Source organism: Egretta garzetta, unplaced genomic scaffold, assembly GCF_000687185.1.
Source record: "Egretta garzetta isolate BGI_Z169 unplaced genomic scaffold, ASM68718v1 scaffold11, whole genome shotgun sequence".
In the NCBI taxonomy this organism is placed as follows: domain Eukaryota; kingdom Metazoa; phylum Chordata; class Aves; order Pelecaniformes; family Ardeidae; genus Egretta; species Egretta garzetta.
Window position 1 is genome coordinate 2,222,043 of NW_009258621.1, and position 27,469 is coordinate 2,249,511.

The following is a 27,469-nucleotide window of genomic DNA, read 5'->3' on the forward strand; positions in this document are numbered from 1 at the left end:
CAAGGCTTCACCCAACATTCAGGTCCAAAATGTCGCAGAGGTTTTTCATCACATGCTGAGGCTGGCTGGCGGCATACTTCTTCAGCTTGGAGCCCATCACTTCATAGAGGCTCTTTGCAAGCTTGGTGACCACAGCTCTGACATTGCCGCTTCGGACAGGCAGGGCCCCGTTTCTCAGGAGGAACCAGAGCGCAGGCAGAGCACAGCGCTTGACAGCTTGGGGTTTCTGAGGATGAACGGATTCCACAAGCACTGCAAGACAAGAGAGACAAGATTCTTGATAACTTTAATGCAAACAAGTACCTACCTTTATTTTTGATTCTTGGAAGGCTTTTCTGGCTAATAACAGCAAGCACAAAGAGCCTGATGATCCAGAAAGAGGCAACAGTGGCTGATCATCCACTGAACAGAACAACCAACCTCCAAGGACCTTAATTTCTCCAGATCAGAAGCTTTGTATCCATGAGAGACTTAGCAAAGTGAATCATACGCATTTCATAAATCATTTCACTATCCACTTCTGCCTTACAAACGACAAAAATGTCAAATCGCTGTTTATTTCCATTAAGAAGTTGTCTAAACCAGCTGCTGAAGATTTTGAAATGCAGCTTAGAGAGGTAATTGAAAGATTTCTAATAAAAAGGATGATTACTTTTTTGTGACCTTTGATGAAAAATGCCAAAAGTCTAATCTGGCAGTTCCCTTTGCTCAGTGGTGCACAGCAAACTGCACTATTATACCACGCTTCAAAACTCCAGCCCACAAAAGATGTGTGCTGCTTGACAGTGTTTTTAGAAACATCAGTGACTAACTGATGTCTTTGGCAGAATGGTCTAATTTGAGCTTCCCCCCCCTCATACTTGGTGGCTTCTAATGAACAGCTGCTTCAAACTTCAGAATGTCTTAGATAATTACCCAGACCCCATTGCCATGGCATTGGAGCATCTCACAAGTTTAATTGCATTTACTCTCACAATGTTCCCTGAAATAGGGGAATAGAGATAAAAAAGTCTTACACAGGGGTCTGAAATGTAACAAAAAAAAAAAAGCGTTTCCTCTCATTTTCTCTAAAGTCTGCTCTCAGCTCATTTTCTGAGCTGAACTGTACTAAATACAAACAAAAATTTACTACCAATAGGCTCCTTGCATGGCAGATTTTGCTGAGACATCAAAATCTGACATGGTCTAGAGACAGAGTTCTGATTTTTTGTTCAGTGGAAGTGTTATGCAGTAGCCATTTCTTATTCTTATAGTGGAAGGACCTTCACTTTCTCTATGCTGTTAATCTAGCATCAGTCATCAGCATTTAAACAGCTCCTGGAAGTACCTAAAAACAATGCCAGTAAGCAGGAAAAGGGTTATGGTACCTATTTTAAAATGGGAGTCAATTTTGAGTTTAAATGCTATTAAACAGAGCGGTCACTATGGAGCTTCAGAAGAAAAAGAGCTGTCTGTTCCCACTAAATCCCGGAGAGAACATCTGCTCTCTCTAAAGTAGTCCCAATTTATGTTCAAATGCTTTATTTGAAAAAGAGATTAAAATAACTGTAAATCTAAATTCTATGTTTATGGAGATTTACTTTATTCAAATTATCTTTAAAGGCCCTTTTACATGCGCTATGGCTAAACATGCCCTTTTGAGATTCGTAATGAAGAAGCAAAGTGTATTAAACCCTGGATTAAAAGATGCTGGTATAATTAGTAGTGGATTTAGCCCTAATTAAAGCAAGGCTAGAAATAGTCTTCTGTAGTATATACTGAGATTGTAATTTTTTCCATTCCTTGGCTATTGCTGACTTAGCAAGCTACTATTATAAATCAATTATCAATTGCATTTGTAGTGTGTCAGACAACATTGACATAGAAATAGACTGCACATCCTGAAATACTCAGGGTCCAAGGTCATATCTGCAGTGCAGGCAGGGAGCCTCAGCAGGTTGAGCTGAACTGCCCGCTTCTGCCCCTCTGCCCCCAAATCCTGCTTTGCTCAAAATCCTTCCCTGTAACATGTGTGTTGAGTTTTCACCTACGCTATGACCCCCAGGCTCTGCAGGATTCAGCATCAAAAGTTTCCAACAGGGAAACAAGAATCCCGTGGTGATAAAACAAACTGATGCTCAGAAATACCACTTGCCACAATTTTTTCTAAAGAATGGTCATTTGCTTTAGTACAGGGACCTCTTAAGAGACCTCCATGACCTTTACTGTACTGTCCTTCAAAGAGAGGAGCCAGACAGGGTATTTTTAGCCCCTCTCTTTCCTGGAGGCGGGTCCCGAGATGCCCCAGTGAGAGCTCAGCGCTGGAGCCCAAGCGCCGTCCTCATCTCATGTACTTCATGCCTCCGCAGCAGTCAGGCAAACCCTGCCAAATACACCTAGTATGCATATTTTGCAGGAGGGACAAGCTCTGGACCTTCTAGTGTTTGATGAGCTACTGCACTGTCTATTCAGAGGCATTCCCTCTAAATATTCCCTCTGAAGACTTCTTGACTTAGAAGTGGAAATTAGCTGAAGTAGGTGATACCTGAGAGATGTTCTGTGATATCCAGCAGAGCTTGGCCGCTGAGGAAAGGCACGCGGGGGGCCAATGCTTGCAGCAGCAGTGTGTTATCTGAAAGAGAAACATTTATTTCTGCTCAGTCTTCTGAGATTATAAGAAAAAAAATAGTGCGGATGGGAAAGGGCAGGGGTAACTGCATTTTGTAAAATAAAGTAAATTTCTGCCAGTTTCTGGGTACTTTTATTCTTTCCTTCCTTCTTTCCTTTACCTAGGAGGATTTTAAATTCAAAAAGAAAAGCTCTCATTTCACATTCGTCAATCCAAAGTTGACTGCTGTACAAGGAGCTGTGTTAAACATTTCGCATCAGGGCCCTCAAAATTTAAATCACATGTAAGCAGTGGGAAGGTTTTGCATCCCAGAGCTTCACAGAAGTGACCTTCGCCCTGCTCTAAAGAAAAGGGTGAGAAGGCTCAAAAGTCCACACGTCCATTAACACTTTAAGGATAAGCTGGCGTTAAATCTTTACCTGTTGGGATATATGGACAAGACTCCAAGTTACTCTTACAAGACAGAATTACTGCCAACACCATCCACTCTTGGGGGCTCTTTAACACCTCTGAAATCAGACCTCGGCAGAGAGACTGGAAAACAAACTAATTTCCCAATACTTGACTGTCATATATACTTTAGTTTTTCCTATGCTGCCTGTTGATTTGGGGTCTTGGTTTAATTTATAAACGGTTGCCTGGATTGGTCTGGAAGCCTCCAGTCTTACCGCTTTGATAAGCCAAGCAAAGCTTTTCTTGGAGGCAGGATGCAGGTGGGATGCTCTACGACACCTCGCAGTGTCACCGGGAGTGGCACTGATAAAGCAGGCAACCTGCTGCATTGTGAACAGAGCCAAATCCCAAAGAGGTTTTAAGTAGCACTGTGCTATCAAGTGCTCCTTTTTGCATGAGAGATAAAAAGGAAGTCCCTAATGATCTTCTTGGAAGTGTGCAGTAAAGAACTGGTCCTGCTATCCTAATTAAGCTTCTGCTTTGGTAATTACACTGTTCTCATTCACCTTTTTAAACAGACATTTCACTTTCTGCCTCACATTCTTGCAGTATTGGCAGACACTGTTCCACAATTGCTGTTCCTCCCCAGGGAGTTACCTTACAGCTGCTGCTTTGAAAAAAATGCCCTGAGATCTGGAGGTCTTGAAGGAGCACAGAATGTTAATTAATTATTAATATCGGTATCCACACAGATTTTCAGGGGAACGCTTGGGGTTTAGGTGGGTGAGGGGGAACTGTTTGTTGCCTTGGTTTCTAGGAAGCTAAGTGTATAGGCACTATTCACCTTTCAATTTAAGGGTTTCAAATGCCCTGTGCATTTTGAAACACTAAAGCTCGAGTCAATAACAAAATTACCCAACCACTACTTTAGCTGCCTTGAGAGACCTAAAGACAGGAGCTTTTAATGGCTGTTAGAGAAAACAAGGCAGCAGGCAGTTCAGTTCTTATTAACTCAGCTTTAATTCTGTGGACTACATATTGGCTAAACCTGTTGGCCACAGAACAAGCAGCCCAGCATTTGCAATGTGAGCAAAAGAAGAATCTGCTTCTCCATGCTCTCATTTTCCTTGAGGTCCCATCTTTGCTATGTTAACACCTACAGGCAAAATTTCCCTTCCCCTCTTGCAGAGGGATAGTTCCTCCAGGAGTTACTTGGGCTGCTGGCCTGACTCTACACCCTGGCATCAGGCAGTGGCCATCTGAAGGACATTTCTTTCATGACAGAGGACAGGGTAGGACAGATGTCAGAGGAGAGCAAGGTCTGTGTCTTGGTCCCATTGCAGTTGGGTCTGATTTGCTGACTTGCCTTCATCTAGGGTGGCTCCATCAAGGTGGCTCACTCAAGTGGGATTAGGGTCCCAGGTCACAGCTAATTAATGTGTGTGGCCTTCAGCTGGGAATGTCCAAGCTAATGTAAGGGTTAAGCTAAATAAACAATTCAGACATTATTTGGAAGCAAATTAGTTTGTTTGTAGGTAGAATTTTGGCCTCAGGAGTGGTTTTCTTTCTTAATTTTTTGGGGGTGGTTTTTTTTTGTTTTTACATTGAGTGATCAAGCAATTTTCTAACCAGCTTGCATTTTTTCATGGATCACTAAAGGTGACAGATGAGGAAGTCTCACATAAAACTTGAAACCTGAGGCATGTCAACACAGAGGCTTGGACCAATAGCTGGGCTCTTAGCTATGAAACTCAGTGGAGCAACGGGGCAAGACATGCTCACTTACTCTAAGCTAGGAGCATTGCACAATCATTTAGAGTTTGGGGGGGGGGTTTTATTTGCCACTTGATTTTAAATTGTAAAGGCAGACAATTTTAAAGCCTATGGGAAGGTTTCATTCATGCATTCTTCCAGCAGAACCTTCCTTCCCCCACCAAAGCCCTAGGTGTTGAATTTTGAAATATCTGTGATTCAGTTGCCTGTTTGAATTTTTGCAAACGTCCATAAAAATGAGAAGAACAAGAAAATATATCCCACCTTGTTTCTTTGAACCTGTCTCTAGGTACAGTCAGTGTGATGAGAGACAGATGTGCCTTGCTCCTGTTCTGACATCTGCCAGCATGGGAAATTTACAGTGATCTTTCAGAATTGCTGAGAGGGGAATGACAGAAACCTCCATACAAAACCCTGATATCTGATGCATCCTCTGTTAGCAGGATTCTGCAACTTTTCCCCAACCCTCTCACAGGCACCACAAGAAACGGGTAAGGGCCAAAAGCAGTGCAGGTCTCACCCTTCTCCCCACTTCATGGTCAGAAACAGCCCTATACTTGGGACTCATAAAGGCAGCAGGGTCAGCAAATTCACTGAGTTTGCAAAGCAGCTGATGTGGAGAAAGTTGTTAATTCCCTTTTAAGACCTGCCTCTTCAACACTACATTTTTCAGGCATATTCACCCCGTGCTGCATTTTCACAGCTGACATAAATCTGTGTGGCAAGGGAATTTACAGCAGACCTTGGCTATGTAGTTATTGGCTATAGCAATCTTGCCCCATGCAGAACAACATGTGGAACAAGCCATCATTTACAGCTGGATTTATACTTGTTTGTTCTAAAGAAATGAACTTGGCAAATCATAAATTCCCTTTTAAAAAAAGAAGACAAAGAAGAAGGGTGGAAAATAGACAGGACCAGCTAATGCCTATAACGTAGAGTGTTCCAGGAAGCTGTTCTGCAGAAGCTCTGATGGGCCAGTGTCCCTTCACACCTACGGCAAAGCAATTCATTTGGGAAGTTAAATTGGGCCCAAACAACCTCCAAAAATCCCTTTGTCCCCGAGTTCTAGCTAAGTTGTACTCCAGGATTTATTGTTTGGCTCCTTCTGTACCAAAGCAGACAAGCAGCACAGAGCCAAAGGCTCCTGGGACTTTGGGGAAATGCTGGTACACATTCAATCCTGTCTGGGAACTGGTGCATAAGGACGGCACCACCACAGCTTCTGGTTCACCAGTTAAGCAGGAATTCAGATCCTCTGATATATGGCATAAATTACACGAGTGATCTGCAAACCTGGCATCAACCATAGAACCCAAACACTTTATGTGGAACCTGATTTTCTGTAGTAGACTTTAATCGGTGTAAAACAAATCTGGGTTTGATGGTATTCATCTTTCTGAACCCAAACTCCTTGCATGCATAAGTATGCACACCCGAGCACTCATCTCACATTTCAACAGAAGTCAGAGCTGGAGTAAACAGCAGATGAAGAGCCCCAGGGACCAGAAACTTCTGGTCGTAGCTGCAGTGATGACAGTGGTAGCACAAGCATTGCCAGTGTGCTTCTGAATCTACACCAGAAGATCAAGAGGGAAATTCAGGCCTGGATTCATCTCACCAAACTTTAAACATTTTACTGAGGTTTCAGTGGGCAGATGCAAACACCTCCAGCAAGCTACACAGAGCAACCTGAGTCTTCCTCCCTGATGAAAATGTGTGCAAAAAGAAAACCGGGTAACATCAACACCTCGTCACTAAATCCTTCCAGCTGGATCCTCCAGGCGATCTAACATCAACACCTCGTCACTAAATCCTTCCAGCTGGATCCTCCAGGCAATCCAGCTACCTAAAATAAATTGCATAAGAATAACCTAAGAGTCACAGAGAACACCACTTGCTACAGACTTGGGTCTGCTTTTCAACCATGTCCTTCTGGCTGCAGCCAACCCTACCAGCCCCTTCTTCGCTTAGAGAGCCACCTAGTTGTCTATTCTTGTACCCATTGTTGTGAATCATTAATATCAACCATAAAACTGAGGTGAGAGAAAAAAAAATCTCAGTGTAATCCCATTCTACTTTACTCCCATCCTGTCATTTCTGCTTTTCTGAGTCCCTTATTTTTAGGCTACTGCCTCCAAATTAAGGCAAATTGAAACCTGTGCCAGGTGAGGGGAAGCAGAGAGCTAACTTCAGGACAGTATCTCCATATGCTTTTAAGAAATACATACTACCCACACACATACAATCAGTTTCTAAAGCAGATTACAAGGGAATAATTCCAAATATACTGACCAAAACATAGCTGTTAACGGCTGTTTTGATGAACTGTAAAGACACCAACATAGACTTCTGTAGTGTTAACCATGAAGGAACATGCCACTGTATTTTCCAGTCCACAGCATGCAAACACATAGCTTTTGGACAGCAGTAAGGGATGGGCTGGAAGTGCACTCTGCAGGGCAGGTGCTCCCAGCCAAAATGAGCCTGAGCATCCCCAAGAGCTCCAGCGTGACCCTGGTAGGCAGAAGAAGACATGCTGTACAACCTGCAGCAGGCCATGTGGTTCAGGACACAGGGCAGATCGTGACCTCACCCTCTCCCTACTGCAGGTACGTATTTTACATCAACAGGCATACTTGCGGCCCCATCCTCAGGCATCAACGGGACGATAATGGGCTCCTTACCCTTCTGGAAGAAGGAAACCAAAGCATTTCTAACCCCACAATGCATGGACACCTCCAGGCTGACTGTGGAACAAGCATTTCGTCCTTCATCTAATCTCCACTGTGATCTTTCATAACACAGTATCTTATTAAATTCAAGGTCTCAGTCTTTGAATTCAAAAGGACATTTTCCTTTGGGCTTTACATGGCTAAACTACTACCTCAAATTGCAAAATGAGTAACTGAGTTCAAAGCTTTACATATTGGTGTCAGCAAGGGCCAGACACATCTGCTCAGGAGAGCCACCACTGCCAGAGCATAGAACAGAGCCCAGCATGAGCAAAAAGCCTCCACCACCCTTCCCAGCATGTGTTTCAAGGAAAAAGCACATTCCTTTCATCTTGTTTTAGTGGATGTAAACAGAACACACATCTGAGAAATCCAATTCCATAAAACCAAAACACATACAGTTTCCCAGGAGGAAGGGGGAAAACCAGTCACAACAGATGCTAGTCACTTCCCTCATGCTCTTCTGGCATGAACTTAACATAATCCCTATAATGTCCTCTCTACTGAATTAAGAATCAGGCAAATGATCCGGGTGATAAGCAGCATCCATTCAGCTGCACATCACATGATACAACAGATTGGGACAGAAAGAATGCAGGCAGGACTTCATAAACATTTTGCAGCAGCTGGATATTTCATCAGACAACAACAGCTACCAACAGATTAGTGTTCACTTGACTCAGAGACAGAGAAGCCACAGTTGAGGAGAGTCAATGTCCAAAGTTAGCCTTACCTAAGTGAGCAATGGCTGCTTCCAGCACTTTCACAGCTGCAGCATAAATCCCCGAGTGCTTTGAGTTCAGGTTGTCAGTGACTGTTGCTAACAGAAGGACCAGCACTGGGTGTAAGGCATCTTTGAGCATGGGTGCCATCAAAGCCAGAGCTTCCAGTGCCTGCTGGTTCACTTTCTTGTTGCAATCCTGAAGTCTCAGGGCAAAAACATCAAAAATCTGTGAAGAAAACAAATGACATGAAAGCTGGATTAAAATGTCTTTGTTTCAAGAAGGGATAAAGAAACAAGTACCCAGCAATGTAGAAGATTAATGTAATCCTTTCTGTCAGGTCAGCGCTTGCTAGCCCAATTTCACTGTTTTCCTGTGGGCTATTCACTGTAGTGGTTGTACAACCTCAAGCTGCTTGAAAAGATTTTCATATTTTATTAAGAGGGGTGGGGTGGGGACAGGATAGTTCACATGATGTTTCTCTTTACCTATAAATCATTAAATTAATCCCATTTTAATAATGCAAAATAGTATCTTTGGTATAGAGGTATGAAAACAGGCATTTACAATGCCCATTTTTCCATAAAGTTGTCTCAAGTACTGAGGATAGTTCTAATTTTGCCAAAACTGTGGCTGGATGGCATCCAAGTTTTGCTTTATCTGTCTCAGAAACTGCGTCTGGAGGAGTGTCGGGATCTGTTGAACTCTTCAGGATGCAGACTATTTGTCTAGCTAACAGGCAGACTTCTGAAGTTTAATGTGCTGTGCAGTTCTCATTAGAGCAGGTTCAGTTCCTTGACAGCCACGTTATCAGTCACCATTTTCCGGAAAAAGGGAAAAATGTAGCTGCTGGGAGGAGAAGGAAGAGGCGATCTGTCTCTAGCCATTTTCCTCCTCTTTCCAAAGAGAAAAAAGGACCTTCAGGAAGGGTGATAACAGTCTTTCCCAAGCAGGAAAGGGATGAGGATGGAAGTGAATAGGCAGTCGTGTCTGTGCAAGACAAGGTAAAGTTTACAGGAACATCCTTAAAAAAAAAAAAAATTTTTTTTAAAATCAACTCAGCCTTATACTTCTCTCCCCCATCCCAACCCATTTTTCTTCTAGAGAGGAATTGCCAAGCTTTCAGTGGCTGGATTTCCTTTATTTCAACCTAACTTGTAGAAGACAGCAGAAGCTACAGCAAGAGTAAATTCTGTCATCATCTCATGAACAGCACCAATATGCACCTGCCAGAGAAATACATCTGGACTGAAATTACTTGCCCTGAAGTCTGGAGCTGAATTAAGTTATCTTGGGTGAGAAGGGACCAGCTTGTCCCAAAAAATTAGTATGTATTGCCAAGACACACTGAGTTAACTTTACTGGTAAAGGCTTGGGAATGGAGCTAACAGGAAAGGAGCAAGAGAGATACCCTACATACCTGGACGATGTTAGCAGAGATGAACTGGGGGTTGCTTTTGCAGTGGTCTAGGAGAAGCACCACTCCCTCTATTCGTGTTCGAAACTCTTTGGCTGTCAGGAGATCGTAAAGCTCCCTGAGTTGTTCAGTCTCTTCCACAGTCCGAAGTATTGTGCGACGGACTGTCTGACGGGGTAAGATGACTACATCAGCACCAGACTTGGAACTGGAAAATAAAAACAAAGAACTATTGTTGATAATATCTTCAGTTAATTGTGAAGAAAACATCTTGAGGGGACTTCCTAATGATGTGATTTCAGCTAGATCCTGATCTGAAAAGCAACTTTGATCTGATGACAATCATTACAGGAGACAATCTGCAAGTAACATTATCACTAGTGCTTACTTAGGATAACCAAGGCACCAAGGATGGGACTCATTTATCTTCAGATGTCTTCCCAGGTATTCACCTAGCATCCCTTTGTGGGGAAAAATAGGCACTACTTCAAAGTTTAAATGCTTCATCTTATGGGAGGTGTCTGTATCATAAGGAAATTAATTACTCTGAAGAAGTGTCTCTACAACAGGCATGAGAATCTGGATAAATAGCTCAGATGCATCTGAACAGATGAGTCCTACACAGAGATATTAAGGGGCATATCTGAAAGGATCCAGAGGACCAGTAACAGAGATAAAAACAGAAGCCAGCCATCCCACTACTACACTCACATTATTGCTTTCCTAGGGACTGGATCCACAACTTAATAAACCCAATGGCAACAATTCTCATGGATCAACGTGTCTCTGCCATGAGCATGTGGAGATCCTAACCATGCTAGCAAGTCGTGCAGTCACCTTCCTGCCACTGGTGAACACAACAGAGCTAAATAAATCCACCCTGTTATCAGAGGAGAACAGTTACAAGTAGCTCTCCTGCTGGCATGGGGAGACAGCAAGGACCAAATTCCTATCTCGAATGCTGATTGCAGCACAGGACAAAAAAACCATACTGTCCATCAATCAATCAGTAATGGGTCTGAATGACATGAAGAGCTACAGGAAAAGTCCACATTGAGAGGTCTGTCAATCAGAACTGCTCAGGAATTGTCTTACTGGTTATGAGGGCCAGAAAGCAACGATCGAGCCAGGCCAAAACACATGCAGAAAAAGTGCTAATTTGAGGAATGGCATGTTGGTTCTAGACTAGGACTTCTCATCAAACCACCCATCTAAAAAAGACTCCACTCAGATAAGAATACCCCAACTGAAATTACTTGTCCCAAGTCAAACAGCAGAGACATGACTCTCTCACAGCCTCCACAACACTGTCCTCGCCACTGCACTGGATCTTCTGAGCTGCAACCGGTGGTTGTCTCTTCCTTTCTCTCAGTTTTTGTGAAAAAACCTCCAGAGAACTTGTGTTCAGCCTAATGCAGAAGTAGACATTTTTTATCATAGAAGATTGTGGGGCAAGGTAAAAATCACTGGCATAGCTCATCTCCACCAGAAAGATTTTACTAAGGAAGAGACATGTAAAGCTTGTCATGTGCTTTGTCAGATATAACAGAAGTGCTCAGTACCCTCCATCAGAAGGCAAGTTGTCCTGGGCCATCATCAAGCTGCGGTTCCTAGCTTTCTTGGGGTGCTTGGCAGATGGATGCTCACATTTACGGTCTCCTATCCCCTACAAAATATATATAAAAAGCATGAATCTATAGAAGATAAAAGAGGAAATTACTTGTTTAAAACACAAGTTATAACCAGGATCACTGCTGCCAAGAAAGGCTTAGGAAAACACTTCATAACTTAGAGAGGGAGACAGGCCAGAGATTCAGCATATTGTCTACTATTTGTTTCCAATAACCCAAGGCAGGTTATAGGTGCTACCATTATGGGCAGCAGCATAAAATCCTGAATTCATTAGTCTTGAGCACAAACGGGAATAATGCAAACTGGTAGGGAACAAGCCTTCTTAAATGGAATAGTGGGAAACTTTTGGACTCTGTGCAGGTTGGCTGATTGTGTTGGGAGTTGATTTGGTTCACACTCACTCTCCCTACTCCTCCAGAAAGGCACATTCCTTTCTAGAATGTAAATCGAGAGGAATGAAAAAAAAAATAGGGATGATTTTCCACTGGATGCTGAATTCACAAAGCTTCTTCCAGCTCCACAGTGCATGACATCAGGGCAGTATTCCCGGAATACAGACAATAGATGTATTAATTGTGATTGCCTTGTGCATCTTCTGTATATTTGGACATTTTTTTGGCACTACTACTTCCTTTGTCTGTTGCAAAGACCGTATTACCTTCAGAAGCACTATTCTCACTTCCTTGCCTTATTGGGAGTGGTGAGGGGTGGTATTGCGGGAGGTTTTGTGCTTGAAGGTGAAGCCATTTTCTCCTACTTCCCTTTTCTGTAATTCAGGCTGATATTCAAAATACACCCACTTTATTTCTAACCGTACTAGTTCCTTCGCTGTCTGCAGATAAACAGGCTAAGGAACAACAGTTCATTCCCAGGACCAAAATGATTCAGCAGAAGAAGAATGAGATAAAGAAAGATTAGGTATGTTTAATCTCATATTAGCAATCTCAGTACTTGCATAAAGGAGACATTTCTCATGCCAAGCACTTACTTTCTGCTTAATTATTGCCATAACATCTTCCAAGTCACGTGAGGGGACAGACTTTTTCAAATACTTATCAAATTTTCGATGACCCATCAATATACTCAGCATCTTCCGTCCATAACACCTGACATAGGAAAGAGAGAAATGAATTACCGTTTTTCCTACAGACTATTACCGTCTTTTCTCCCTACCCTTTTAAATAAACGAAGGAAAAGTGTTAAAGAATTTAAACTCATCATGAAGGTTATTACCTATTCAGCAGAGATATTTACCTCCACTTATTGCCACTGCACAATGCTGCCAGCTGAGCACAAGAGGCAAAAGGAGAACCCAGGGCAACAGGAAAATACAATTTCACTCTGAAATTAGGGGTATGCTTCTGTGGGACTGCAGGATCCCATGGGACAAGCGAAGCACATCTCCTGATTTGCTGTTGTGGCTTGTTTGCATTGTCTTGCTGCCATTGCACAATAATTTACCTTTCTTTAACTGGCAGAGAAGCTAGGACAAATCACCTCATGCTTACTATTTATTATTCTATACTACATGTATGCACACAGGCAGCTAGTTGCTCATGTGTTCTTGCCATCTCTTAATGGGAATTTAAATTAATAATCAAAGTCAGGGGTTTTTTTTTTTTTGTTTTTTGGTTTGGTTTTGCTACTATGAAACTACAACTATCTTCAAGAGGAAATCTGGAGGTCATTCAGCCACAAACCACAATGATTGGGAAGAAAAATTTTTTACTATCATAGGCAACTAAATCTGCAGAAGAGGTTTAAGAAAGACTGCATCCATTGGTTAAAGACAGATGGAATTTTTCTAGGACAGTCTTAACCTTACCAGAAATAAATGCTTGGGATCCTTCAGTGATGAACAGTGGCCCACACTTGAGCTTTGCATTACACATACAAGACCAAACAAAATTGTTTGACTGACTAATCTGAGTACAACTGATCTGAATAAAGAATCATTTAAGTCACAGTAATTTGGCAATGGTCCTTCTTGCCAGACAACCTCATGTTACCCAGTACAGTCATTTCCCTAGACAACATTACTGATACTCTGAAGTAACTTTCTTAATATTTACTTTGTCTTCCACTCTTTTGTGGTTTTATCATTTATAGCCAGGCATCAAACAGTTTTCAAATTTTAGGAGGTGAAATGAAGATCATCACCTTGTGTCCTGATGAGAGTCCTGAGCAAGCTTCACCAGCGTGTGCACCAGCAGGTCGGTACTGTCACGTGTGCCTGACAGGAGCTTCTCGGCTCCGATTTGCTCCATCACAGTCAGTAGGTGTTCAGCCGCACACTTCCGCACCAGGACGTTGCGGTGCCTGGAAACAGGAGAACAAACACTGGGGCAGAGAGAAAAGGAGGGCCAGAAGCACAGGCCTCAGTTGTAGCATGCTCCCTTGTCATTTCTGGGGGAAGGAGACATGTGTCCTCACTGCAATTTTAGCCACCTGTAGAAGATTCTGTCCTCAGATAAACACAAGGTTGGCATTGTATAGAGGGGCTACCTGCAAGGAAAAGGGAGGAATTTGATCTCTCTGGACTATTCGATACTCCCATTTTTTTCATTAAATTGACCCTGAAAAAGAGGGAAATTAAAGACAATTCACGCTGACTCATCAGAGGGCTCCCCTGTGCAGACAGAGCTGGAGCAGGATTGGGGCTTATTCCACCTATTTGGCTCCAAATCTGCAGACCCTTGAAAAAATCAAATGGGGGGAAAAACCGTGTGGGATGCGAAGCTGCAGAATATCCAGCAATGCAGCTAGTTTGTTCTTTGATGCTTGGCAAGAGGTACATTTGAATGTTTTACCCTTTTCAAAAGCTGAGGAAAGGGTAGCAGTCATTTTAGCCAGGTTGTCCTTTCTAGAGCGTGCCTATTTGAAACTATCAGGCACAGCACTAATATTTTAAGGCAGCATTTTCTTCAGCTATCCCATGGGAGTCAGCCTGTGAAGGCACCCGTAAAGTGACTCAACATCTCAAGGCTAACAAGCAGCATCAATTTGAATAGAAAGTGGAGCTCTAAAGACACTACGGTCAGACAGACTCCTCTCGGCAGGAACTGTGCCTGCTGAGCAGGTTCTCCCCTTCGTGCTCTGTGTCCCAGCAATTAACCTGCTTGTTTTTCAAGTTAATGGCATAATGATGATGCATGGTTTTTCCCAGTGCCTCTGTGGTTAGTGTTGTGAAATATCAAAGGGTGCTCACTGCTGGAATTGCCATTGTCCCACTTCCTGCAAAGCCACAAGGCTGTATCTCCACCCTTTGCAGGGACTTTCACTTCCCCATCATTCACCACGTCTAGCCAATGTTGACAGACTATGAGAATAAATAGGCTGCAGTAGGGCAGAAGCAGATGACAAGAGGAAGGGAGCGAAGTTGATCAGAGACTCTAATCACAGAGTTCACAGAAGATGCCGGAGAAAGGACCCTTCCCTCCCATCATTCCCCTTCTGCCTCCTGTCCCTTCCCCCTACCCACACAATTGAAGGTGAAGGATATCAGTAAGAACAGAATGACATACTGGATTCCACTAGCCATGAGAGCAGTCATTGCTCGTGCAGGAGTCACATTCCCCACCATGATCCCCAGGGACTGACTGGCTGCTTTCTGAATGAACTCGCTGGTGTCCCCCATCCTCTGGAGCAAGACCCGAGCAACCTCATCCACCTCGTGGTCCATGTGCTTCTTCATGGTCCTGAAGAGCTCTCCAAGAGTGCTGATTGCAAAGCGAGACACCTTTGAGCGGAGATTGTTCACCTGGAGAAGTCGTGAGAGGAAACATAAGAATCACCTTGTAAAGCAAATCAGTTCCCAGGAAACAGAAGTCCCAGGAAACAAGACTTGTCGCTGTGTCCAGGAGGAACATAAGAGCATGGTAAGAGCAGAAGAACACAAGCACAGAAACACATTCTCATACCAACTTCTTCTCTGGCCTCAGGCCCACTCACACAATTTTAATGAGACTGCAGGCCTAAAAAGTATTGTTTCACCTAGAACAAAGTGTGCTACTTAGCCCATAATGTACACTGCTTTGATTTGAGGCCCTTCTATTAAAAACAAACAAAAAAAATTAAAGCAATTTCTGCTTTTTAAAGTATAAAGCCACAATTTATAAAGACAAGATAGAGGAAATGTAGTATTTTCCTCCTGTCAAAAAATGCAGTGCTGGCAGTTTGAGCACTCAACCAGGAAACAGAAAATATGGGCTCAAATCTACAGACTAATTTGCAGCAGGGACTTGAGTCCATCTGCTGCTCTGCCTACTAACGAGAACCCTAGCTTTTGGACTCAGGGATCCTGGAGATCACATGCAACTACAGCTGCGATCAGCAGGGGTTTACAGCATTCAATGCTGCTCTGGAGTGATCCCTGCTTCCAAAAGGCTCTCCCCACAAGGGTAAGGAAGAAGCACCTGAGAGTCATGTGCTTCATTTGAAAGATACTTTGAAGGACAGACCAGTGGTTCTTTCTGCCAGACTTAGTTGTGCCTGTTAATAAAAATGAACAACATAAGTGCTAGAAGTGCTTGTGAAAGCAAAATCTGGGACTTGAGTGAAATGAAAGGTGAAAGATGTCTCTGCACATGAGTGTGTAGAACAAAGAGGAAGAAATTTCCTCAGAACTATAAATGCTATATAAAAATCAGATGAGCTAAGCTAAAAGGACTTTTTCTCCTAACCCTGATCTCAGAGTGGGAGAATCTGAGTCCTGCATATCTAAAAAGAAAGGTTTGAAGAGTTCAGCAACATGAGAGGCATTCAAGCCTCCAACATAATTAAATATTGGATAGAAGGACTGATTTTCATGGAAATGAGCTAAGTCTTACTGTTTTCTGCAAGCAAAGGAAAATTTAACATATATGGCAATTGTGTGGTAAGGGTATAAGGAAGCTGGTTCAGGCCACAGACAAGTCCCAAGTTAGAAATATAGCCACAGATTTTAAGGAGCTTAGGTTGAGACCTCTCTGTTAAATGAGAAATGAGATAGTGAAGCTGTGTGCGAATGCCCTGCAAACGCCACAGCCAGGCCACTCCAAACACCCAGCAGCTGCAGTGCAAAATTCCACTGGTGCACAGAGGCAACAGATCAATGGAAAGGGCAAATTACCAAAAAGCATGCAGAAAGGAGGAAGGAGAAGACATGATCTGGAAACACTGGAAAATAAATACCTGCAGTGAATCCCCCAGGACAGTGAGGAGGAGGGGGAAGTGGGAGGAAGCTGGGAGGCAAAAGCTGCAGTGTTTACAGCTTGGGCAGAGATTTGGGCTGTGGCAAATCACCTGATTAGTGTCTCATTTTCTGCTTTTATATATTGCATTATAATGACACCTAGCTCCAAGAGGAGACAGATGCCCTACATACCAGTAAATATAGCTACATGTACAGACAGATCATATAGGTAGGTGACATAGCTATTAGAAAAATGAGGTCTAAAAATAGTAACGAAGGCAGACACTGAGCACATATGTAAATTAGTAAGAATGTATCTACTCTATGCCCCATGTATGAGGTATGTGGGACACTGTTAAACACGATGTTCTTACCTCTTTGGTAACAGCCAAGGAAACATCATGAAGTCTATCAAGAAGCACTTCAGAGTGGCAGATAGCCAGGCGTTTGACACTGAAGAGTGCCTTCGCCTTCTGCTCCCTGAAAAGCAATTACCAAAAAGATTTATTTTTTTCACCCCCCAAGAACTAGGCAGCACCCGCTGAAATTACCCAGGGTGTCCACTCAAACAAACAAAGGGAGGTGCTTCTCATACAGCACTTAATTAAATGTTGGAACTCCTTGCCACAGGATGCTGTGGCAGTCAAAAGCATACATAAAACCAAAAGGCAAATAGGTGGTTTCAGAGCGGATGGGTTAATTTGTGGCCATTAAACAAGACAGCCTTTCCAAAATCCTTGGCACACAAAGTCCCTGTTTTGCTGCTTCCTAGAAGCTGGGAGGCTGTGCCATGTTTCTGTTTCTTGCACCTTCTCTGGACCCCGTCCCTGAGATACAGTCCTGCCTGGCTGTTACTGGGGCATTGTCCCTCCTCACCATCCCCAGAGGGCAGTTCAGGAGTGAAAGTCTGCACTGCCACTCCATAGCTGAGTTTGCACTCTACACTCTAGTCATCTCCCGCTTCCCCCCTCCCACCCAAAAAAAAGCAGTATGTCCTAAAAGATACCACACCTGGGCAAGAACAGTCAAAATGCTGGATTTTCCAGAATATCCTTACTTAAAATAACACCCATAACAGCAACATTTTATTTAAAAGTAATAAACCCCATCATCTTTCAGCACTTTCTTTGTAAAGGACCTGAGCTACGTGAAGGCACATGATGCTGTCGCTGGTTCAATAGGGCTGCAGGGCAGGACTGGGGACCCATCCCCACTGGGGTCCCCATGTGTAGCCTAGACCCCCCAAACCTGCAGCAGCTCTCTGCACCTCACAGGGCACCAAAAAGAGTAACAGGGAAGAGAAAGGAGAGAGGGGCAAAACAAAGTGATCACACAAGGAGATGCATCATGGAAGATTTTTCAAGGTTATCCCAGTGTGAATGGAGCCCTTGTGAGTGTATGCTGACCTAGAAATCAACAAGACAACTAGTATCACCTGAAATTTGTAGAGTCTCCTCCTGTCTGTGTCTAATTTCAGGACACACTGTGATTAGGAGTAAAACATCTTTGGCCCATATTAAGCAGTAAGAAGGAAAAAGTTTCATTCTAGAAGTGCAAGATTCCTAAAGGATTTTTTTTTCTTTTTCCTTGTCTTCTGCCATGAGCCCTTCAGGAGAACTGAGAGGCTGAGCAACTCTGCACCATGTCTCAGTCCATTTCTCAGAAATAGCAGCACCTGTGGGGAGTTCCTGGGACTCAAGTGCAGGAGGTCAGAGGGAGGCCCTGTCTCCTGCTGCTGCTGCCAGCAGCAGGACCAGAGATAAATCCTTACTCAGTCTCACCTGGGCCAGTGACCCAAGGCCCCCAAATCTCTAAACTCAAGACCACTTCCATCCTGCTTCTGCCTTCAGCCAGTAAATAATTTTGTTCCACAACTTACTCTCTTCCCTGAAGATTTCATTTGCAGCTACATGGAACAGAAGGCAAAGCTAGGAAACAGCACAGACTGGCTGTGTCTATAGCACTGCTACAGCCAAGGCAAATAAAAGGCTGCTCTCACATCTTTATACTGTGACTGCTTTGGAGTAGCTTCACTAGTTCCTTTTGGATACCTGGGCTGTCTGGGCTCAGAGGCACTAGAAAAAAACATTTCTAACTTACCCCTACACTGAGAGGGAAAAAGAGTGAAGAGGGCACTTTCTTACCAGTCGTCACTGCTGAGCCATGTGAGCACATTGAGCAGCTCCTGCTGTGGGTGAGGGAAGGGGATGGCTTCCCGGGCATCCCTACACCCTGGCTCCTTTGTCTGCTCCATGGAGTCCAGAGCAATAGCCGGCAGCGAGTTCACTGTAAGGAGAGGGTCAGGTATCAGCATTGCATACACCAGGGCAAGGCACCCCACCACCAAGCAGACTGCAACCCAATCTCCAGCCAAGATTACATATGGATGCAAACTGGCATTGGTTCAGAGACTTCCCTGCTGTCTGGTTCATTGCTTTCCCCAGCACCCAACCATCTCGCAGTCACCCCCAGTCGGGCAACAGTTCCTTGTGTAAACCTGAAAACTGCGCACACAGAGCCAACTCCCAAGTCTATGTAGGTACTACAGCCAGCTTGCAGATTCATAGTGCCACAGAGCTCATGCTCACTGGGATCCAGTGCCACCCAGCAAGACTTGATACCCCAGGAGTAAGCTCCTGAGATGTGCACATACCTCCCATATCACCTCCCTCTTACCTGGAGCACTGGGGCCATAGGCACCCTCTAACTTTCTGAGGCAACATCTCCAGCTGCCCCCAGTGAGCACCAAGCCTGAACAACCGAGTCCTGCTGGGCTCGGGCGAATTCCCAAGGAGGAACCACCAGGGAACAGTGATACCTGACCCCCTAAATCTGACAATGCCTCTGTTTCCATTTACTTCAAGTATTCTAGACAGCAGGCAACTGAGTCCACATACATTTTAGCGTACTATTGGGAAAGTAGTAGTTTATGGATTTTGCCATTTTCCAAGCGTTATGAATATTTACTATTTCAGAGGTACTACTAGCTGTATTTTGAAGATGCTGAGGTGAAATTTATTTGTCATCAAATGTACTTGTTTGCAAACTGTGCAATGCCTAAGCTTTCTCTTGTGGAAAAATGCAATTTCTAGTCTAGGTAGTTGTGACAAAAAAGCCTTCCAAATGTGAACTGAGAATAGAAATATGTAAATATAGATGCAAATTGTTGGCAAACACACTCTCTTGATGATAAATATACGAGGTATAAGAAAATTCAGATGACAAATGCATTTGTTATGAAACCTCTTTTTCATCAAAAGCACTGTAGGTCAAAAATCTCATGTCTTGCACTCAAAAGCTCATTTTCTAAAGTGTAGATGAAAACACCTGAGCTGTCTAAAAGTATTGACTATAAATATTGCACAGAATCTAGACGAACTGCTATGGACTCTGTAGGGGTTTTATGCTACCTTGCATGTTCTACAAAGTATGGAGGATGGAGAAAATGTAAAATCAAAAATATTCAGATGGGGACTAATTTGGATGTCACCAATATCAGTCATTAACATCACTGATGTCACTGCATGAGTATGTACATATACACATCTACATTCAATATGAATGGAGAGCCACATCAGGCTAGTTCTGGTCAATTTTGAAAATCAGAGTAGCATCACTAGAAAACAGCATTCAAAGTATCATTCCTAACTCCCTTTTCTTAACTCACACTACTCAGGATTGTAACACAAGGTAGGCTGCCTGCAAAGGAGATGAGAATCACTATGGACTCACTATCTGCTGTATATTTATCACAGCCTGGGAGCACCAGGCAGCCTCTCCTGTACATCATCTGCTACACACAGCCACCATATTTAGGTGGGGTGACTGCTTATTCTCAGTTTGCACTGCAGGCCTCACAGATGAGAGAGGCTGGGAGCCGTTAAGCACTTCTAGGTGCAACAGCATGATTGTACCAAGTCACTAATTTCCCTGCAGAGACAACCCTTGCTGCAAAAGTAGAAAAGCTGGCTGGAGAGCCAGACAGCAGCATAGGCAGGGGGTCAAGACGGTGAGTGGCTAATTGATCATGGTGGTACGCATATGTGCACAGTGAGCATACCCTGCCAGACTGTACTGAAGCTCAGCCCTGCAGTTACAGCTGCATCCTGGTGCCAGTGTTATATTTTGGACTATCAGTATGGGCAAAAGCTAGAGCTTAAAGCTTTACCACTACTTTATTCAGCTCAGCTTTCCAACAGATCTGTAAGTACCAGCTGCTCCAGTATCACCAAGCTGGAGTGGACCCAAAGCAGGTTTGCTTTCAATCCTTCAGAACAGACTTTGGACCTGAGATCCTACCTGTGGCTGAGGAATGTGAGAGTTTGTGCTCCTCCTGAAAAGAAAGAGCTGGTGCAGGGACTGCAGCGGAGCGGGCTCACCTGAGGATTTGCGTGGGAAGTTGCCACCCTTGCTGACAACGGGGATGCTGGGCAGTGAGGGCCTGTTGACCCGCTTCCTCAAGGCAGTACCAGTGGTGTCTTTGCGTGCATTGCTCACGCTGGCGGAAATGGAAGCTGCCCCATTGACAGGCGGTGGACCAAAGGCTGCAGAGACCAGAAAGGACCTTGTAAGCGGAGAGTGCTGAACAAGCTGGCTATGTGCTTGGAAAGGGCTAGAAATCTTGCTGGAGCTGGGTAACATCCTTTTGTTGTCCCAAACAACTCAAAGCATAACAGTTGCACACTAACATGGGGCAGTGATCACAGAATCATAGAACAGTTTGGGTTAGAAGGGACCTTTAAAGGTCATCTAGTACAAACCCCCTGCAATGAACAGGGGGACATCTTCAACTAGATCAGGTTGCTCAGAGTCCTGTCCAACCTGACCTTGAACACCTCCAATGAAGGGGCATTGACAACTTCTTTGGGAAACCTGTTCAAGTGTTTCACCATCCTCATCATAAAAAATTTTTTCCTTATATCTAGCCTAAATATACCCTGTTTTAGCTTAAAACCTAATACAGTGATGCTTTCCCTAAGAAATGAGGAAAACTCAGTACTACTTTTCTTTTGCTTTCCTGTTTCAGAGGCTGGATAGGGAAGTTACATTTCTGGGGCTCCCACCTCAGCACTCCTCACCAGTACTTCACTAAACAATAGCAAGAAGAGCAGATAACCTTGTCTGATGCCCTTGGGCTGAGTGCTGACTCTTAAGTTCCCTGCTGCTGCACTCATGGTAGCGCATGCAGCAATACAATCAGAGCCCGTCAGCTGCAATTAAGTCAGTAGCTGCTGGCTCCTGTGGGTAAAGCATAAGCACTGGCTAAGGGCTCCAGTACAGCTCTTCGATGTGAGCTCCTCAGCAGGGAGCGAGCAGAATAATCTGTCCCATCACCCAAGCAAGATCTTTTGTGTTTTAATTAGAAACAGTTTGATTGTTTCTTCCAGGTTGCACCTTAGTTGAAAAGCATTCTTTTGGACTCACCCATTCACCTTTCCTGGAGGCTACTCTCAATTAGAGAGTCTGAAGCCCCAATGTAGCTTGCAAGACAAGAATTATCCAGTGTGAAAGACTTTATAGAAGAAGGGGGAAAGGTGACATTCTGTGACTGATTCAGAGTGGACCACGGGCAAGGCACTTTATGCCTTCGTATTTTTCTTTGGAAAATGGAAATAAATCCTATTCTAACTTCCACTCCGATGCAAGTGTAACAGCCTTCCAGTCTGATTTCACAGGCATTTGCAACACCATGCAAATAGCAAGTAAGTAAACAAAAAGGCACACAACTATAGCAACCACTTACTTTCTTTGGCTGCATCCCCAAGGTCACCACTTTGTTCAAGGAGCTGCAAGGATTTTCCCTTTTGTTTCTCCTCTCTACGTAAAAGCTCCATGTGTCTCATTCGCTCCTGCTTTATTTTCTTCTGAGCTGACTTGGACAAGATAACATGGATCTAGTTGCAATGGAAATACATCATGAAGCATAAAGAGAGATACATAAACCATACACAACACCTCATCAGGAACAGAGTGCTGGAGTGTCATCATCTTTAATGCAGCTCCATATACATCCCAAGAATTTTGGAAGAATTACTCCTTTCCTTGCCTCGGCATACAGTTACACCCAGTGATGTATAACACTTCGTTGCCATAACCTTCCACTGGTCTAAGATACTGTGCCTCATTCTATGTCAGGAAGCCCTGCTTGAACCAAGAGAGTCATAGGAGTGCTCCAAGACATATGAAGAGCTCACATTACCAGTGAACAGGCAATTCGGTTCCTACAGGCCAAGGCAGGGGAATAAAAAGCATCTGCAATAACCAGCAATGGGTGGTAATTTGCTGTTTCTTAATACTCATGGCCAGTAATTGCAGCTGCTTCTCACTTCCTCGCTTCTGAAGGACTCACATGCTCTCTGAGAACACAGGAGTCCAAAAAAGGAGTCATGTGAAGACAAGTTCGAGAAACATTGGTCTTAATGAATGGAAAAATTGAGAATGAGAAGGCTGTGAAATACAGCAAGACAGGTAACTGAGGAAAAGCAAGCTCTCCCATTTTATTTTGTAGCCTTGCTTACACTCAGCATTATAATCTTTGCTTCTGTGCTTCCAAGCATGCACTTGCATGTGTTCACTGATGTGTAACTTGCTCTGCCATTCAGTTCTGCTCTAAATTGGCCTTCGTACATAAAGAATGCTTCTTTTGTAACCTTAGCACCATCTCCCAACCAGTGACTTCTGTACCAGTAAAAATACTCAAGCAATTGCTCTGTAGCTGTCAAATGTATTCCCAAGAGAATCCGCTTCCCAAGAGAGGAAGATTATGATTTTCAGTGACATTTTGTGCTAATCACTGAACAGTCACTGAAAAGGAAGCCAGCTCACCCTTGTCCTTAGCCCTTACCCTTCCATTGCTGTCCTTCAAGTCATCATCACTGAGAAAGCAAGGGTTCACGAGATGATCCATCTCCTTGGCCTGGCTGAGTGGGAGGCCATTTAACAGGGGCATAGGTTCACATAAATGTCCAGCAGACTTTGTGCCATCAACAACACGATGCTGGAGAGCAGGCAAGACAGGTTCCAGAGTCTGGAGCTCTGATAAGACATGGATATAGATTGTGTATGAGAACAGCAAGGAACATAATACCTCTCCAAACAGATGGGGTATAGCATATTGCACTGGCAGCAGAAATTACATTACTCTGTCAGCCATCAGTCTCAAACCTACTGCATGATAAAGGTCTCAGCCCTTGGCTTCTGGTGAGCAGCTATGTTTGACAGAGAAGAGCACAGAGATGGAGATTGCCCTTGCCAGAAAGATTCTTATGTGTTCCTATCCATTTTGATGTTAATAAACATCCTCTTTTCTCCAGTTACTAGAACTCCTGCTTTTTCATAGCTATATACCTTTGTAGAGGTAAGAATCAACATTTCCTCCTGGAATATTTTAGAGGGCATTTAAAGAAAAGCTTAGGATGGCTAGAGTGTTACCAAAACCAGAATTGTGTTCTTGAACCTAGATAATTCATTTTCCCCAAGGAGTTGCATTCTAAATTGTAGCAGACCAGCCCACTTTCTGGGCAGCCTGGCTAAAGGCTGATTTTCTTAACGGGAATAGCATAGTGCAGCTCATTCTGAAATACTCTTCAATAGAGCTGTTAAAACTCAGAGAGCTAATCATTCCTTACATGGCTTCACAGATGATAAAATCATGCAACAGCAAAGCAGTAAAAAAAGAATAACTTTCTTAAATCGGGATTTTTTTCCCTGCAGAATGGTCAGGTCAATAATAGAGACAGAGATTGTTTAACGGTATAGCTCATTTCTAGTTCAGAATGTATCCAGCAAAAATGTCACCTTACTTACTCAGCAATACTTCTCTCTAGTTGCATTCAGCATACTAGCTGCATACCATCAATAAAGGAATCATTCCTATGGGGTGCGCCCATCATTTGGCAGAACTAACACTGAGCTGAGGGACCAGTGGATCTTACCCCTTTTTCTGCATGAGCAGAATTATTTGTTAGATTTTAATCTCTCCTATCATTACAAACCCACAGATGGCAAAGGGACAGCAACGGTGTCATTGAGGTTTACAACTTAAAAGTATTGGCTGAGACAGATACACCAGACACCGCGTTTTGTCTTGCAGAACTCTTATTGCTAGTGATAATGCAAGGTGGGGAGGGGAGAGAAGCCAGTAGGCAACTCCTACCCCAGCCTCAGTTGGCAATACTAACATAGCAGATAGAGCAGGGGAATGATTTGTAATCATAAACCTAGCATATCTGGTTTGAGGTAAATGAGTTGCACAAAGGAAAACTCACTTTACTTTTCACTTTACAGCATTTAATTTAGGCTTGTGCTTTAAGAGGATGGAAAGCTCAGATCCTGCATAGGCTGGATCCTTTTTTAAATCTTTTTTCCTGTTAAAAAATTTCCCTGTAAATAGAAAATTCACAAGGACTTCCTACCACACAAGGTTTCACTATTTCTCCCAGTGCAAAAATAGGCAATGTTGATGAACCTACTTAGGATCTCAAAGGGTTCGGTTCAGAAACTGCTCCAAGGGAAGGTTTTCTCCTTCAAGTGTAGGAGGAAGGAGTGGGAACATTTCTCACTTCATAAAAAATGCCTCATTTTTCTCTAATCTTTGTGACATTAGAGAGCATGCAGGGAGATAAAAGGTATGAGCATGAGGCAGAGGAATGTTTTCTTTTCCTGCTATGCATTTCTGGGGCCCCAGCGTACCCCTCCAGCTCCTGCTGGTTCATAACCCCATGATGGAGTCATTTTCACCAGACCACATTTCACAGTGACTGGGCTCTGAGGGAGCCATCTGAGCACATCAAGGAACTGAAAAAAAGTTACAGGATGGTTTTCAACCAAACTTTCATATTGCCACCCATGGGTCAGGATTCCTGTGGTCATTTTAGGACAGCCATGCCCTGTACCTACCTAGATTTTTAAGGGTCTTCTCTTCACTTCTGCTGCTTGGTCTTCTTGGCCTTAAGAAAAGTGAGGATAAAAGAATATATGAGGAGATAAAAAGAGAAGGGAGGGTAGCATTAAAGGAGGCAAACTTTCTTAGCATGGTCATTGTGATGAAGGAGGAAATGCAACCCATAAACCCAACAATATGCAAAGCTGATTAATTGCCATTAAACTTTCAGTTGCTGGAGTCACACAGAGCTCATCGAGCTCCAGCTGAAACACAGGAGTCATTCTTCAATTTTGGCCTTAACTATCCAATTCTGCTGTCTCTCCATTTGGACCTAAGTGGCTCTCACTGTTACATACATCCTTTCTGAATCAGCAAGAGTTGTTAAGCCAGTCATAAGTCTGTATTGAGGGCAGCTACGTTTACACTGCTGCAGAAGCCTAACTTCGCCTGGTGGTGACTTCAACAGATGACAGTATCTTGTTACACATGGTAACAGACCACTGCTGTCTCCTGAGAATATTATACCTCCCTGCTCTTTCAAGAAGAAAAAGGGTTTTTCCACCTCAGCTGGTAGGTAGGTATATTCAGATTGCACTTTAAAAGCCATGCTGAAGCTTTTAAGTTGGAACTATATTTCTATGACTCCTTATTTATTGTTATAACTAGGATAAGGTTGACAGCTAGATTTCCCCATGCATATCCAAGCAAATATCTTTCCTCAGTTACAGCCCTATAACTGTTCTCTAGCACCTTGCCCCCTTTGATCTTAAAACCATATGTAAATATTAAACATCTATAGGATGATACATCTACAAATCGAGATTTATCTGGGCTTCATTTCACAGTGAAGGCCCAGACACAGAGAAGTTACAACCAACATTGACAGAAGCAGCATCTGAATTTGCAGATAGCTATACAATAGCCAATATTTGCCCTAACATATTCTTGCAGGTACAGAAATTGGCAGTCAAAGGTCACACACAAAACCAGATGCTCTATTCAGATCCATGCAATACAGTTCCCAAATGGCACCGCAAAGATTACAGAATTAGTCGATATCAGTGTCCAGCAGCAGACCTGCTTTTAAGGTCATTTTAAGTCCTGCCTCCTCCTCCCCCCCAGCCACCCCTGCTTTTAGAGTGTATGATGTTGGTTTTGACATTGTGCTGGATCATCATGGATATGCAAAATGGTGAATGAACAGAAGTTTGCATAAATATATTGGAGAGCTGCCTGTGGAAAATAACCTCACAAGACAAGAAATGCGAGGTGAATGGCACATTGGAGAAGCAGACACTTTGGCTTACCTCATCTCCAGGGTCTCGTGGAAAACCAGGTGCTGAGCACTTGGGAGAGGCACTGCAGCGCTACCAGGATCCCGATCAGATGGTCTGGCTGACTTGGGGATAGGAGGAAGCAAAGCTACTCCCAGTGACTTCTTCCCATCCCCACCACTGCAATACAAGGGCAGCTCGGAAGCCTGGAAATAGTAGAACACAGTGCTCAGCTCAAGCATCCAGCCTTCCCCCTTTGGTGCCACAAGAAGTTTAGCCATGCTCTTAGCTACAACTTGGCAGGAAAAGTCAAACTGATGGAGCATCTTGGCCTAGGATGGGCAATGGAAAGGGAAGTGGTGAGGGAGAGACTGTCGTACACTGTTGCCAGCTCTCTTCCCTCGTTCACCTCTCTGACAGTGGCTGCACTCCCACCTGGCATCCATCTGCTTGGCATAAGGGTGTTCTGGGGTGTTGCTGCCTCTGTTAGCCTTTCTGATAGTACAGGAACCTCTTAGGTCACTGTCCTCTCACTGCCCCTAAAGCGCCTACCAGCCACTACTGAGCTCCAAGTCCCCACAAAGCCATTTTGCACACTGAAAAAACCTGCTTTTCTCAAGCCCATAATTTTTTCTGCTTCTGCCCTTCCTACGGTCCCCCACCAGCCTTTCGGCCCAGATGCTAATGTGCTCTCTGGATGCTCGGTGCTCTCCAGCTCCTACACAATTCATCATCTCAGGCTTACTGTCATTTATCAAGTTCAGCAGAGCTCCCTATCCTGCTGTTCTGTGTAAGATCTCTTTGCCTGCTGAAATGACTAAGGCTCCCCATGCTATGTCTAGGAAGGGGGATGGACGG

At 43.7% G+C, this 27,469-nt stretch overlaps 1 protein-coding gene across 2 annotated transcripts in view; it reads right to left on the reverse strand.

Moving 5' to 3' along the window:
• The window catches only part of TOGARAM2 (TOG array regulator of axonemal microtubules 2), a 45,557-nt gene continuing 18,088 nt past the window's right edge, over positions 1-27,469 (reverse strand). For both annotated transcript variants that reach the window (XM_035903645.1, XM_035903646.1), the window contains 15 exons: positions 26,645-26,817; positions 25,352-25,401; positions 23,298-23,488; positions 22,197-22,347; positions 20,833-20,997; positions 18,598-18,739; positions 16,828-16,933; positions 14,805-15,040; positions 13,441-13,599; positions 12,269-12,386; positions 11,211-11,314; positions 9,652-9,856; positions 8,243-8,459; positions 2,525-2,611; positions 1-252 (listed from right to left, as the gene is read on the reverse strand). In XM_035903645.1, coding sequence (XP_035759538.1) covers positions 8-252; positions 2,525-2,611; positions 8,243-8,459; positions 9,652-9,856; positions 11,211-11,314; positions 12,269-12,386; positions 13,441-13,599; positions 14,805-15,040; positions 16,828-16,933; positions 18,598-18,739; positions 20,833-20,997; positions 22,197-22,347; positions 23,298-23,488; positions 25,352-25,401; positions 26,645-26,817 — 2,349 coding nt within the window. In that variant the 3' untranslated portion in view covers positions 1-7. The remainder of the gene's footprint in view (positions 253-2,524; positions 2,612-8,242; positions 8,460-9,651; positions 9,857-11,210; positions 11,315-12,268; positions 12,387-13,440; positions 13,600-14,804; positions 15,041-16,827; positions 16,934-18,597; positions 18,740-20,832; positions 20,998-22,196; positions 22,348-23,297; positions 23,489-25,351; positions 25,402-26,644; positions 26,818-27,469) is intronic.